Source organism: Elgaria multicarinata, chromosome 4, assembly GCF_023053635.1.
Source record: "Elgaria multicarinata webbii isolate HBS135686 ecotype San Diego chromosome 4, rElgMul1.1.pri, whole genome shotgun sequence".
Taxonomy (NCBI): Eukaryota; Metazoa; Chordata; class Lepidosauria; order Squamata; family Anguidae; genus Elgaria; species Elgaria multicarinata.
Genome location: NC_086174.1, coordinates 47,923,286 through 47,939,039, shown reverse-complemented (window position 1 = coordinate 47,939,039; position 15,754 = coordinate 47,923,286). Strand labels below are relative to the sequence as shown.

The window sequence follows — 15,754 nt, the reverse complement described above, 5'->3', positions numbered from 1 at the left end:
TGGAAAAATACTTGATTCTAAAGAGAACAGTGAGTGGTTGTTAGGCGACTGCCTTCTTTCCCTCTCAGAATCCCAAAAAACAGCTGGCCTGCTAACTTTCACATTGATGCAGAGGAAGAGAACCATTCCAAACCCTCTAACTTACCCTACATGAAAACAGGGACACTCTTGGGTACTTTATTCAGACTTTATTTTTTGTAATTTAAAATATATAAACATCAATAAACAAACCCCATATTGACACCAAAATCAATATCACTATTAAATCTTTCATTTTGTCTCACCAAAAAGAAGGTTAATTATCATCATTAAGGTTCAGTAACAGATACGTATGGCAATATCAAGTGACTAATAATACAGTGAACCCTTTGCCCAAACCTCTAAGAACATCATGTAGATACTTCAGCTGATATATAAAAATATTACTATGTTGGAGTCAAGATGTTGCCAGCCATCTCTCTGCACAGCAAGTAATAGAAATCATTATTCTAAGAATTTGTGTGAACTTTGCCAACCAGACTACATTCTGATCTTCTGGTGATTTTTTTCCCAGAACACCAATATCCCAAATGTCATTCCTCTGTAAAATTGCCATTGACTGCTAGCTACCGTACGTAGGTAAGAAAGAAGGAATTTACAAACACAAGAGTTTCCTCAAAACCAAATAAGTTAAGGGCACAATCCTGTTGAATGCAGCCTCACTGCTCAGAAGTCTGTGGACTCTGAGGCAGGATGGACAAAAGGAGGTACATCTTTCCATAATGCATCAGCAACATATGGTATTCATGTCCAAAAGATATGGGAATGACCAATGGCTTAGAGGCCTTTAAAAATCAGATGCATTCATGATGGAAAGCTCTATCCAGTTATTAGCCATGAGAGGTAAATGGAACCTCCACATTCAGCAGCAGTGAATCCCTCATATAGATCACCAGGATGCAAGTTTTTTGCACCAAAAGGTGACTTAGGGCACAATCCTATCCAGATGCTCATCAGCCATTGAACTTGTAGGCCGATGGGTATCCTATGCAGAACAGGAGCAGCATGGAGGTGATCTTCACCTCTGCGCTTCTCCTGCGCTGCATTTTTGCTAGACAGGAAAAAGGAGGCATGGGATAGCCCACATCCTCCCTTCCCCAGCCATAGAACCTCTCCAACTTCTGTCCTTTCACTTTTGTGAGCTTGGACAAGCAGCTGTTAAGAACATAAGTGCCATACTGGACCAGTCCAATGGTCCACCTAGTCCAGCACTCTGTTCACACAGTGTCCAACCAGCCATTGGCCAGGGATGAACAAGCAGGACATGGTACAACGCCCACCCATGTCCCCCAGCAACTGGTGCACACAGGTTTACTGCCTCGAATACTGGAGATAGCACACAACCATCAGGGCTAGTAGCCATTGATAGCCTTCACCTCCAGGAATTTATCCAACCCCCTTTTAAAGCCATCCAAATTGGTGGCCATCACATCTTGTGGCAGTGAGTTCCATAATTTAACTATGGGCTGTGTGAAGAAGTACTTCCTCTTATTTGTCCTGGATCTCCCACCAATCAGTTTCATGGGATGGCCCCGGGTTCTAGTATTTTGAGAGAGGGAGAAAAATGTCTCCCTATCCACATTCTCCATACCATGCATAATTTTTTTCACCTCTATCTTGTCTCTCCTTAGCCTCCTTTTTTCCAAGCTAAACAATCCCAGTTAATGTAACCTTTCCTCATAGGGGAAATGCTCCAGTCCCTTAATCATTTTAGTTGCTATTTTCTGCACTTTTCCCAGTCTTTTCCTTTTGTAGGTGTGGTGACCAGAACTGTACACAGTATTCTAAGTGTGGTCACACCATAGATTTGTATAAGGGCAGTAGGATACTGGGCGTTTTATTCTCAGCTCCTTTTCTTATAATGTCTAACATGGAGTTTGCCTTCTTTACAGTGCATGCACACTGGGTGGACATTTTCATCAAGATGTCCACCACAATCCCAAGATCTCTTTCTTGTTCGGTCACCGCGAGCTCAGATTCCATTAGGTTATACTTGAAGTTGGGGTTTTTTGCCCCAACGTGCATCACCTTACACTTGCTTACATTGAACTACATCTGCCATTTGGATGCCCACTCTGTCAGCTTGGAGAGATCTCTTTGGAGCTCTTCACAATCCCTTTGTGTTTTAACAACCTTAAATAATTTGGTGTCATCAGCAAATTTGGCCAGCCTTTGCAGTTCTTTCCGTGTGGGCTGTGAGGAGGGGAGCTCAGACTCCCGGGCTCGCGCTCTGTCTCCGATCTAGGAATTCAAACTACCCAATGGCCCCTCAGGATTGCTCTCTTAATAAATCCCTTATCCTTAGACTGGCATCTTGTAAGAGTGGAATGTCTCTAACTGTAATTTGTTTCCCACTCACTTATTCTCTTATGCATAATGCAATAGACAGGTTCATAAACAATGATGCCACAGTCTGAGCATTGATAATCTTTTTCCTACGTAGATTTTGTGGTAATTAAGAGAAGATTGTTCAGAAAAGCTCTTGCCTATTTATTTATATGCTTTCACACAAGCCTTTTGTGACGAATTATGCTCCACTTGAATTTTTCTGAGCATTTCTAGGATTCACAGGCTTCTCCTATGTGTGCCTTCTTTAATGTGAAGGTAGATGTTGGCTCAGCCTGAAGCTTTTTCCACACTTTTAAGCATCTGTAGGGCTTCCTTGCTGTGTGAACACTATAACACTGTTAATGCTCTGATGTCTTTTTAATGTAATGATATATCACAAAAACTCATGCTTTGAACATTTATATGGTAGATTTATCTGGTGTCTGAGCATTTATATGGTGTCTCCTCTGTGTGGAATCTTTCATAGACACATTCCTGTGTCTCCTGTGTGCATTCTTTAATGTCCATTAAGACCTATGTGGAGACTGAATCTCTGTTCATACTCCAAGCATTTATACTTTAATTCTTCTGTGTGCTGTCTTTGATGTAAAGTGAGAGCTGCTCCCTTACTGAAGATCTTTCCACACTCCAAACATGTATAGTCTCTCCCTTCTGTATGAACTTTATAATGTTTTTTAAGGTATGATATATCACAAAAACGCATATTACAATCAGAGCATTTATATGGCTTTTCTCCTGTGTGAATTCTTTGATGTCTTGTAAAGGCTGTGTTCTGAATGAACTTCTTTCCACACTCCAAGCATTCATATGGTCTTTCCCGTGTATGAATTCTTTGATGTTTAGTAAGGGCTTCACTCTGAGTGAAGCTCCTTCCACACTCCAAGCACTTAAAGGCTCTCTCTTCTGTATGAATTTTATAATGTTTTTTAAGGTACGATATATCACAAAAACTCATATTGCAATCAGAGCATTTATATGGCTTTTCTCCTGTGTGAATACTCTGATGTCTTGTAAAGGTTATGTTCTGACTGAAGCTCTTTCCACACTCCAAGCACTCATATGGCTTCTCCCCAGTGTGAATTCTTTGATGGATAGTTAGGCCTGACCTCAGAGAGAAGCTCTTTCCACATTCCAAGCATTCATATGGTCTCTCCCCTGTGTGAATTCTTTGATGTCTAGTAAGGGTTCCGCTCCGAGTGAAGCTCTTTCCGCACTCCAAGCATTTATATGGATTCTCCCCTGTGTGAACTCTATGATGATCTTTAAGGGATTCTAAATTAGGAAAACTCATGCTACAGTCTGAGCATTTATATGGTTTTTCTCCTGTGTGGATTCTTCGATGTCTTATAAAAGATGCACTTAAACTGAAGCTCTTTCCGCACTCCAAGCATTCATATGGTTTCTCACCTGTGTGAATTCTTTGATGTATAGCAAGGGTTGTGCTCCGAGTGAAGCTCTTCCCACAGTCCAAGCATTTATGTGGATTTTCTCCCGTGTGAACTCTATGATGTGTAGTGAGGCTTGTCCTCTGACGGAACCTCTTTCCACACTCCAAGCATTCATATGGTCTCTCCCCTGTGTGAATTCTTTGATGGATAGTGAGGCCTGATCTCTGAAGGAAGCTCTTTCCACACTCTAAACATACATATGGTCTTTCCCCTGTATGAATTCTCTGATGTCTAGTGAGGGTTGTGCTCAGATTGAAGTTCTTTCCACACTCCAAGCATTTATATGGATTCTCCTCTGTGTGAATTCTATCATGTTGTTTAAGTTGTTCTATATTACATCCTGCATCTGAGCAATTATTTCCTTCGTGAATTCTTTGATCTCTTGTAAAGGATGTACTTAGACTGAAGCTCTTTCCAAACTCCAAGCATTCATAAGGATTCTCTGAAGTGCTCATTCTTTGATGTGCAGTAAGGGCTATCCACTGATTGAAGCTTTTTCTACATTCAGAACCTGTATTGGGTTTCACTCCAGTGTGAATTCTCCAGCGAGCATTAAGTCTTGATTTCCATCTGAAGCTTTTCCCATACACAGAGGACTTAGTCCTTTTCTTGATCTTCTTTGCTTTTTCTTTGATTTGAATAGTATGGAAATCACCACCCTGAAAGGGAATAGATTTTTGATTCCACTTTTGTTTAACATCAGTTTTCCTTCTCTTTAGTGTTCCTTCTTTACATCTGTCTCTTTCTGACAGAACTTCTTTGGCCTGTTTATTGCCTGTTGGAATATAGAGAGAAAACTTGTAAAAGTGTGACTGAGAAAAGGAGCCCCGGAAATCAAGGAATACACCCGTTTACATGACATTAACACTGAAAGAATAAATGGTTGGTTCTCGTAATGGAGAGTTGTATACCCCACTCCAGTATGGGGACCTGTGCTTTTTAACTTGTTCATAACTGATCTGGAGTTAGGGGTGAGCAGTGAGGTAGCCAAGTTTGCTGATGACAAAAGTAATTCAGGGTGGTTAAAACCAAAAGAGATTGCAAAGAGTTCCATAAAAGTCTCTCCAAACTGGGGGAATGGGCATTAAAATGGCAAACGTGGTTAAATATAAACAAGTGTAAAGTGATCCACATTTGGGGGGGAAATCCAAACTTCATGTATATGCTGATGGGATCTGAGCTTGCGGTGACTGGCCAAGAAAGAGATCTTGAGGTCATGATAGATTTGGAGCTAAATGCCATCAATACGCTGATGACACGCAGCTCTATCTCCCTGTGACAACTGAATCAGGTGAGGCTGTGCAAGTCCTGGACCAGTGCCTAGACTCAGTAATGGGCTGGATGAGGGCCAATAAACTGAGACTAAATCCTGGCAAGATGGAAGCCCTGTGGGTGAGTGGTTCCCAAGTCCGGGAGACAGGCTCATTGCCTGTTCTGGATGGGGTTGCACTGCCTCTGAAAGAACAGGTTCGTAGTTTGGGGGTACTCTTAGATCCATTTCTGTCGTTGGAGGCTCAAGTAGCCGCCACGGCTTGGAGTGCCTTTTACCATCTTCGGTTGGTTCGCCAACTACGGCCTCTCCTGGACAGGGATAGCTTGACCACGGTGGTACAGGCATTGGTAACCTCAAGATTGGATTACTGCAACGCGCTCTATGTGGGGCTGCCCTTGAAGCTGCTCTGGAAGTTGGAGCTAGTGCAGAATGCTGCAGCTCGGCTGTTGTCTGGAGCTGCCCCTTTCCAGCATGTAACTCCTCTGCTGAGGGAACTGCAATGGCTGCTTATTCGCTACCGGGCCAGGTTTAAGGTTCTTGTACTTGTGTACAAAGCCCTAAACAACTTGGGACCAGGATACCTGAGAGAGCGCCTTCTCCCTTACCAACCTGCCCGGTCACTGAGGTCATCCGAGGGCCTGCTCCTGGTGGTTCCACCTAGATCCATCCTCCGATTGGAATCCACCAGGGGAAGAGCCTTCAGCGTGGTGCGCCCCTCCTGTGGAATTCCCTGCCTCTGGAGGTCAGGCAGGCTCCGACCTTGTACTCCTTTCGGCGCCTCCTGAAAACATCTTTATTCCAAGAAGCCTTTCTTTAACATGCAGCCTTGGATTTCTGTGTTGTTGTTGTTTTGCTTCTTTTTAAATTTTGTTTTAACTGTTTTATTCTGTTTTTATTTTCATTTTACCTTGTACACCGCTCCGAAATATTTTTTCAATGAGGAGCGGTATATAAATATTCTAAATAAATAAATAAATAAATAAATAAATAAATGATAGATAGCTCAATAAAAATGTACAGCTGCCATGAAAACAGCAAATTGGGCATAATTAGAAAAGGAATCTAAAATAAAACTGCTAATATCATAATGCCCTTATACAAATTTACAGTATGACCACACTTGGAATACTGTGTACAGTTCAGGTCACCACCCTAAAAGGGGATATTGTAGAGTTAGAAAAAGTGCAGGAAAGGGCAAATAAAATGCTTAAGGGGCTGCAGCAACTCCCCAATGAGGAAAGGTTACAACATCTGGACAATTTAACTTAGAAAAACAGTGAGTGAAGTGAGACTTGACAGAGGTGTATAAATTCATGCATAGCATAAATTTAGGGTTTACGCTAATACTCAGAATACTAGAACCGAGGATCAATCAATAAAGTTGAATGGTGGGAGATCCAGGACAGACAGAAGGAGTTATGTTTTCACACAATGCACAGTTAAACATGGAATTCACCACCACAACATGTAGCAATGGCACCAACTTAGGCAGTTTTAAGAGGGGATTAGATACATTAATGGAGGATAAGGCTGTCAATGGCTACTAATCATATGTTATTTCCAGGATCTGAAGCAGTACGCCTAGGTATACCAGTTGCTGGGAAACACAAATGGGAGAATGTGGTTGCACTAATGTCCTGTTTGTGAATTTCCTTTGGTCAGATCCAGCATGGCTTATGTTCATAAAGACAGAGCAATGATTTCCAATTGCAGAAATGTTCAGACACATTCTAAACCTGCTATCTTTGTGCTTCCCCACCATGTCCCCAAAGGCTAGATGAGGGATGACAAGATATTATAACGCTTACACATGAGAATACAATTAATGTATGTATGTTGGGTACTACCGGTTGGACATGGAAGCATTGTTGTGGCACTGAAGGCTGTATTTTGCTGGGCTAGGCTCGAAGTGACATTGAAGCAGTCATAGAGAAGAAGCTTGTAGCCTAGGTTCAAACTACAAGTGATGTAGGAGTCTATTTAGTATGTTTACATCCCGCCTTTCTTCTGCCTTGGACTCAAAGTGGTCTATAAGAACATAAGAAAAGCCATGCTGGATCAGATGAAGATCCATCTAGTCTAGCATTCTGTTCACACAGTGGCCAGTCTGCTGTCAACAGGAAACCCACAAGCAGGGCACGAGAGCCATAGCACCCTCCCGCCTATGTTCCTGGTGTACGTAGGCATACTGCCTCTGATACTGGAGGTAGCATGTAGCCATCAAGGTTAGCAGCCATTGAAAGCTTTATTCTCCATGTATTTGTCCCATCCCCTTTTAAAGCCGTTCAAATTGGTGGCCATCACTACATCTTGTGGTAGCCAATTCCATAGTTTAGCTATGTGCTTTTTGACAAGTACTTTCTTCTATCTGTCCTGAATCTCCCCACTCATTCATGGGATGACTCCAGGTTCTAGTATTATAGGAGAAGGAGAAAAATATCTCTCTATCCACATTCTCCATACCAGGCATAATTCCGTACACCTCTATCATGTCTCCCCTTAGCCTCCTTTTTTTCCAAGCTAAACAATCCCAGTGCATGTGGCATTCTCAGGCAGAGAGGTCCCAGACTTAGACCTGCATAACTTCAAGGTGGTTGCATCAAGTGCTCTATGGCCTTGCCCTTAGACTACGGATTCTCCTGATGTATTCTTATTTTACAAAAAGCAGTCATTCCACCCTATCCCCAATTTGGATTATGGCTGCAGTACAACAGCAGGAGAGTTCTAACTCACTGCCTTCTGCTGTAGTCCCAATCAAAATCCTCCCCAGCTGCTACTGCCCACTGATGGAAAAACATATGGGCTTAACTGGTTAGCTAATGTGGGGGTGGGGGGAGGGAGAGAAAAGGCAATTTAAGTTGGGAATCGGCATAGAAGCAAAGGATTATACACACACACACCCGTCACCCTGATCCAAATCTCCCTGCCCTGTCCATTCCCTGGTTGCTCTTTTATAAAATAAAAATATGCAGGGAGATCCAATCACCAGACTCTTACAACATGTACAGAGTGACCCTTAGCTGTGAACCAGCACAAGGAAATGAAGCCCCAAGACAGTTGAAAGCACTCTCCCAGAGTACCTCACTTCCCCTGAATGTAAGTTAGGAGTCACCCAACCCTGATGCCATCTGAAGCGGCTCTGGCCAAGGGCCACCAATCATGCCTTTGTCTCCCTCCAATGAGATTCCATAATCCTACACAGCTGGACAAAGAGAACCTGGGCTGCTGAAATGTACCCAGTGTTCAAACTATGTTAACACTTCCCTTGCAAAGTTTGATTTCATCAACTAAGAGAGGGATATTGGGGTGGGGGCGGGGAGAGAGATAGGGAACCTGGGCAGTTCATTTTTGTGAACCGCCGAGACAGCTTCGGCTATTGGGCGGTATAAAAATGTAATAAATAAATAAATAAATTACCCAGGGAGGCCACATTCTGAAAATTCTCCACCATGACTCCCCTGTGCAGGGCTCTTTGGTCTGGACGTAAGAGAGCCCATTCCTCCTCGGTGAAATACACAGCCACCTGCTCAAAGAACAGCAGACCCTGAAACAACAAGAAAATGTGTTCTCCTTGCAGATATTGCAATGGTTCTTCACCTTTGAGCACAACGCAAAAGGACCTGGGTGTCATCCGGTAGTATTTAAATCTTCACGTGAGGCACTCATAGCCTGACTGGTGGCCATTTTGACATAAGCAAAGAGAAAGAAACCAATTCTCTTCTATCCAGGGAGACGTGCCAAGGACTATCCCACGCCCATGCCCATCTCTCCAATGATTCCTCTCTTACCTGATCAGGCTGCACAGAAGCCATTTCCACTCCACTACAAGGGGGAGGCAACTTGGAACGTATTGCCAGTGTCATTGCACCACCTGTAAGGGGGACAAAGATGGTGGGAAAATACTTTATCCACCCAAAATTCGGCATAGAGCATCTACACGATGAGCGTCGTAAGCTGACCAAATTTCAGATCTGTTGAGAAATGCCCAAGGCACAATGGTTTTAAGCACTTCTCTTCTGCTGCACGTTTCTTCTGTTTGCGACCACTTTTTGCCCACCCATAACACGCCTTCCATTTTCACCCCTTGCCCCTTTAAATGCATGCAAACATTTGAAGAAAATGCTCCCTTCCTATTTTTGTGAAAACCTTTTGTGACTTCATGATGATATTGGCTTCTGAAGTCTCCGCTGAAGAAAAACACTTAAGTAAAGAACAAGTTGTTCTGCAATACATGCTGTGCCTAATTTGGTTCTTCTCAGGAGCCTCTGGCCTAACAAAAAATAGCTGAAGCTGGATTAAGACTTAAGGCATGAACAAATTCATTCAGGATCCAAAACATGTGGGAATTCTAAGTTGAGGGCTTCCACTTTTACATCTGTACTAAATAAGCAATAAACACATTCTACAGGCTGGCATACAACTTTGCTTTCATGCATGCAGTTTAGAACGTGATGAGGGCAAATGTCTGAATAGGGGTTTCGTGTCTTCCTTGCACAGACTTAGGGCAACGTAAAATCAGCCTACAGGCTTGAGATATACACAAGGGAGAGAGATCCACATTGAAATATCCCTCTTAATCCTTACCAAGAAAGCTGGTACCACTATCCCCCTCTTTGGAGATTCCCTTGCACAGCGCCCTCTGCTCGATGTCCGATGGAGTTTTCTCCAATTCAGGGAAATCCACTTCTGCTAACAGGCCTCGTGCCTGAAACAGAATTTTTTAGAAAAATGGGGGGAAGTTTTTAGGATAGGTGTGGTGGAGTCAAAGGTATGGGAGGGGAAGTTAGAACATTCCTGCCTTGGAAGATTTCCAGAAAAAAGGTGGGATGCTTAGGATATCCCTGCTCTCTAACTTGGCCCTTTGGAACTACCAGGATGAATGCTCTCACCTGTTCTGCCTGTGTCTTGTTCCCTGGCTGAGTCAGCAGGAAGCCTTCTGCCAAGGCCACTGCCTGGGAACTGGTCTCTGGTCCACATTCTCTAACCCAGCTCTCAATCTCCAAGGGCAGGATAGTCAGGAACTGTTCCAGGATCACCAGGTCCAGGATCTGATATTTTGTGTTTTGGTCTGGCTTCAGCCACTGACAGCAAAGATGGCGAAGTCGGTTGCAAACCTCTCGCGGGCTCTCAGCTTCCTGGTAGCTGAACTGCCTAAAGGCCTTGCACCGTATCTCAGAAGTGATGGTTTCCTCTTCACCGAGGATCTTGTGTACTGTTCTTTCCCAGAATTTGCAGTTGCTCCCAGCCTCCATAGCATCAGGGGATTTTCCAGCTTCAGGGCCTGTTAAATTTTGCTCTCCCATCTTCATGCCCAAAGGTTCTTGCTCTTCTGCTCTTTCTTTCTTGTCAAGGACTGCTGAAATTAGCGGAATTAATAAGTGATGTTGCTCTATGGGTGAACTATGATTTTCTCAAACTATGAGGATGCTTCCAGATGAGGCTTTTGTGCCATGATTGCCCTGCCTCATTCATGGAATTCTGCAGTGGGTTCAGATGTTGTCTTCCACTCATAACCCTCCTACATTTTCTCACTGCTTCTTCCATCTTTTGACTTTCCATGGAAAAAAAGACAGAATAGCTCTACAATGGCTTTTGATTGGTAGCACTAGGAGCCCTCTGTCTGGAAGCACCCCTAAAATCAAGACAAATGTTTTATAAGAAAAAGTGGGTATTTCCAGCTAGCAACCAGGCTTTCTCTCTGTCAGAAAAACAGGCAAATGCCCCAAAACAAACAACCTACTGACTACGGGGATGTTTCTTTACCTGGGTTTACAGATTAAAGATGCAATCCTATGCATGTTTAGACAGGAAAAAGTCCTACAACTCCCAGCATTCCCAGGCCAGTTTCTGCACCATGAGGAAGGGGCGTCATCTTCCTGAACCTCCCCCTCTAGCCAAGCCTTTAATTCCAGAATGGATTTTTAAATAATGACCTCAATAGCTGTCATGATCTCATTCTGGACCTAGGTGTAAGCGTCCCTTCTTCTGCATCAGCCTCCAACCCTCCTTTGTGTGGGGCATCTGAGGGGCTGTCACTTCCCCTCTTCTGTTCAATTCCCACCCCACTTCCTGGGTGTCTTGAAGGAGGGTCAAATCATGGTGTGCTCCATCGCTTTCTAAAACAACAAAGGTGCAATCCTATGTTTATTTAGATGGGAAAAAGTCGTACAACTCCCAGCATACCCCTTGCTGGGAGTTGTAGGGCTTCTTTTCTGTCTAAACATGTATAGGATTACGACCTAAGGACCCTCACAAAAGTCAGGGCATCAGATTGCAATCTCCCTGCAATCCCACAATGCAGGGCAGAAACGTAAATCCGTTTGAAACGGATCCCAGTGTATTGACATCAAAGGGCAGGGTTTTGAGCAGAGTTCTCCGGAAGAAGGCGTCGAGACCTCGTAGCTTAGGGCAGAATCCAACATAAATTCTAGTTAGGGTAAATCCATTGAAATGAATGGGACTTCAATTAGTCATGGCTAAAGTCTCGTTCATTTTAATGGGTCTACTTTGAGTAGGATTTATGTTGGATTTTACCCTCAATCCGGAAAGGCTCCCCGGTGTGGGCTGTGGAAGAACCGCAGGCGGATCCGTTTTGCATAGACCAGGTCCCTTTGGGGTGAAACAGAGGCGCGGGTAGTTCTCGCTTCCTCTTAGCCTGCCGCCCACCTGCCTTCGCTCTCCTTATTGCGCATTGAGGCTGCGCTTTTCCCTCCGGGGTCCTGCCACCCACTCCTCACTTACCTGCCGGACATTTTGCGCCCTAGTACGTGCGTAAGCTCGCTTTGAACTCCACGGATCCTACGTAGGGAAAGCCGAGGCGCCCCCACCCCCCACACGGAAGGGGGCCGGACGGAAAACGGCCTCTCTAGGCTTCGTAGGCCGACTCTCGTAAGGAAACAAAAGGCGCCGTCGGCTGCAGGAGAGAAAGTGGCGCAGCGCAGGCACGGAGGTGTCGCCTCTCGAGCGCCCGCTCCGGAGTCACTCTGTCGGCTTAACCCTTCGAAGCTTCGCAAAGGTTTGCCCGTAGGACGCGGGAGGCAAGTTAGCCCGTTGCTTCTTCATGCGTAAAGTGTAGCGGTGCTTAGTTGGAGGGTTGGACTAGGATCAGGGAGCCTCAGGTTCAGATCCCTGTGCTCATCCTTGAAGTTCACTTGGTGACCTTGGGCCAGTCAGCATCTCTCTCAGCCTAGCCTACTGCACAGGGTTGTTGTGACGCAAAAATGGAGCGGGCAGAATCATGTAGGACACGATCTACCTGAAAGGAAGGTAGGATATAAATATACCCAACAAGGATGCAATCCTTTGCATTTTTAGACAGGAAAAAAGGCCCACAACTCCCAGGATTCCCCACTTTTTCTGTCTAAGCACAGGGCCGGTGCTACCCTTAGGTCAACTAGGCAGCTGTCTAGGGCACAAACCTCAGAGAGGTGCAGTACTGCCCTTTAAGGGCCACGGTTTTACACAAATTAGCTGTTTTAAAAAAAACATAAGGAAAATATAATTGTTCAGAAGCTCTTCTTGAACAGCTGAATCGAAGCTGGCAATTGTTTCTGGGAGGGGGTGCAAGCAGCTCGCCTTGCCTAGAGCGCAAAATAGTCTGGCAACTGCCCTGTCTAAGCATGTATAGGATTGGGCCCTAAATTCTGTTTGCTATTGCTCCATCCTTAGAAACAGACTAGTCTTGTTGCTATGGAGTGAATGCATTAATTCTTATGAGCTGCATTGTTGCAGTGTTTTGCCATTACTTCCTAGATCCTTGTTTACCAAAATACATGGCTCCTCTGCTCTCATCTTTTTATACTGGTTAGGGCTGCTGCTGGTTGAGGCTACTGGGAGCTGCAATCCAACAACTTCTGAGGGCCACAAATTGCCCACCTCTGCTCTAAGTCTTCCATGACACCAACTGAATATCACCTGCCAATAAATGATCATCCAGCCGTGACAGAAATGTGGGCAAACCTAACTACTTGGTACAGTGCCTGATCTTTATGAGTACACCTTATAATATATAGCAAAAAAGAAAATCTTACCAGTTTGCATTAATACAGCCTAAGAACCCTACCATGCTAAGACGGTTGTCTGTATTGGCTCCAAGAAAAATAAACTTTACAGGAAGACTGCATACATTATTTTTAAAGACCCCCACCCCATAGGAACACACAAAGTTGAAGAATAGGGGTTAAAGTCTAATTTTTACCCCCATTCCTATTATTTTTTAGTAGGAATGTGAGCAAAGTGCAAGCATTTTCTGAAGCATCATTCTTGTGGATAAGGATTAAGGGGTTAGACCAAAGGTTCCCCTAGAACAGTGAAAGGTGAGTTTATTGTTGCCATCTAGGGAGCATTTGACTGACATGTCCATAATTCTATCAGTTGCTAGAAGAGGAGAATATAAAACTAGGGTTGAGAGGAGAGATGTGTGGTCCAAGCCTTTTCATTAGGTGGTTTCTGTAAGATGCGGTGTTTCAGCATATTTTTCTCCTACCCCACAGTGGAAGAAGATTTGGGGTGGAAGATCAAGGAAAAATGTGGGTGCCTGGAGGCTAAGAGAACATTAATTTATAGGGCAGATTAGAAATGTATTAACTAAATAACAAAACCGTGGGACAGTGGCGAGCCGCATCAGGACCACAGAATGCAGGGACGGGGTTTGAACTCTCTCCTTCCCACTGTGGTCCCTTTGAAAATCCCCACACCCCAAAGCTGTTATTAGTCCTGGGAGGGATGTTTTCATTGGCACCGATAAGGAGCAAGCTTCCTAATCTTCTATGTCAGGAGTTGGGCAACTTCTGGCCTTCCAGATGTTGTTGGACTAACTCCCGTCAGTCCTAGCCAACATAGCCAATGGTGATGGATGAAGGGAGTTGCATTCCAACAACACCTGGAGGGGCATAAATGCCCACCCCTGTTCTGCAACATTAACACTTTCAGTGACAGGAAAGAGGCTAGCAAAACCTGACATCTAAAACTGAACAGCAATATTGAGTCTCCTCCTAGGTGTGGTCCTGTACTTCAGCATGTGGTGCAGCGGTTGGAGTTCTGACTAGGACAGGTTCAAATCCTCACATGGCCATGAAGCTCACTAAATGACTTTAGGCCAATAACTAACTCTCAGCCTAACCTACTTTCACAGGGTTGGTGTGAGGATAAAATAGAGAGGAAGAGGATCATGTTCGCTGCTTGGAGAAAAGGCAGGATATAAATGTAACAAATAAATAAATTATATAGTCTTAATTGAGATGCTTTGAGCTCTGTCTGCAATGAGCATCTCTAGAACTCTTCAGATGGGGTTCTCCTTCTGGAATCCAAAGATATCTTGCTCCTGGAAGCTGCAGAAGTCATTGGGGCTTGTAAACCAAACTGTTTTATTTACACCACACTTCAAGAAGGGTGCAGACAAGCTGGAGGGGGTTCAGAGGAGGCCAACGAGGATGATCAGGGATCTGGAAACAAAGCCCTATGAGGAGAGACTGAAATAACTGGGTATGTGTAGCCTTGAGAAGATGAGGGGAGACATGATAGCACTCTTCAAATGCTTGAAAGGTTGTCACACAGAGGAGGACCAGGAACTCTTCTCGACCATCCCAGAGCACAGGACATGGAATAGTGGGCTCAAGTTACAGGGAGCCAGATTCCAGCTGGACATCAGGAAAAACTTCCTAACTGTTAGAGCAGTATGACAATAGAACCAATTACATATGCAGGTAATGTGCTCTCCAACACGAGAGGCATTCAAGATGTAGCTGGACAGCCATCTGTCAGGGATGCTTTAAGGTGGATTCCTGCACTTAGCAGAGGGTTGGACACAATGGCCTTGTGGGCTCCTTCCAACTCTACTATTCTATGATTCTATGATACCATTTTATTTTATTTTATTTTATTTTATTGCTTTAGAGCATGAGCTTCTAGAGGACCTGTTGACCTATGATGACCTATTTCTGGAAACATTCAATGCTTTTCTAGCTCTGCCTGTGAGTAGTACTCATATCTTTGCTTGTTATTCAGACTTGGGCTATTGACTGGGTCCAAAGAATAATTTCAAAGTTGTGGGTTGTTGTTTTTCAGAGTAGCCTTCCCCAACATGTTGCCCTCAGATGTTTGGGGCTTCAACTCCTATCAGCACCAGCCAGCATACCCAATGGTCGATAAATGCTGGGAGTTATAGGTCAAAATATCTGGACGATACCATGTCATGAAAAGCTATCCCAGAGAGAGACAGACAGACTTGGTCATGTACACAAAGCAAAAGAAGCTGTGATGGTCCATAAGAAAAAATCCAAAATCCACAGTCAGCAGCATCTTTACTGGGACCAACTAAAACATCACAAAATATTGAGCAAGCTTTTGAGTTCTCCAGTGGCTTTCATGAGACTGGATATTACAGAAAGCTGAAGGTTGAAGGGAGAGAGAAAAACTTCTTGTAGCCACAAAGTCTGCAAAATACAACATCAAATCAGGTTTTTCTTTTTCCCCATTACCCTCCACTTTACCTGATGAAGAGTTCTGGAGAAGTCAAAAGTTTGCTCACTATTTTTTTGACATTTTGGCCAAGCCTCTCCCCGCTGGAGGAATCCTGGAAGGCTTTGCGGGATTGTCAGATGGGCAATCTCCATGAGCCTAATTAGGCCCATGGGCTAGAGAGTGC

The 15,754-nt window shown here is 44.2% G+C and overlaps 1 protein-coding gene across 1 annotated transcript; it reads right to left on the bottom strand.

The window, feature by feature from the left end:
* Window positions 1-2,884: 2,884 nt before the first annotated feature.
* Window positions 2,885-10,418, bottom strand: LOC134398159 (zinc finger protein 345-like). The gene is made up of 5 exons (XM_063125405.1): window positions 9,999-10,418; window positions 9,694-9,814; window positions 8,898-8,980; window positions 8,527-8,653; window positions 2,885-4,611 (listed from the first exon to the last, which is right to left on the bottom strand). The coding sequence occupies exons 1-5, from the start codon at window positions 10,416-10,418 to the stop codon at window positions 2,885-2,887; spliced, it is 2,478 nt and encodes an 825-aa protein (XP_062981475.1).
* Window positions 10,419-15,754: the final 5,336 nt, after the last annotated feature.

Excerpts from the sequence above, each read along its gene's own strand:
- LOC134398159 (XM_063125405.1), bottom strand. The coding sequence starts at position 10,418 with ATGAAGATGGGAGAGCAAAATTTAACAGGCCCTGAAGCTGGAAAATCC. Across the intron at positions 9,815-9,998 it reads ACAAGACACAGGCAGAACAG|GCACGAGGCCTGTTAGCAGA; the intron begins GTGAGAGCATTC and ends ATTCTGTTTCAG. Across the intron at positions 4,612-8,526 it reads TCAGAATGTGGCCTCCCTGG|GCAATAAACAGGCCAAAGAA; the intron begins GTAATTTATTTA and ends ATATTCCAACAG.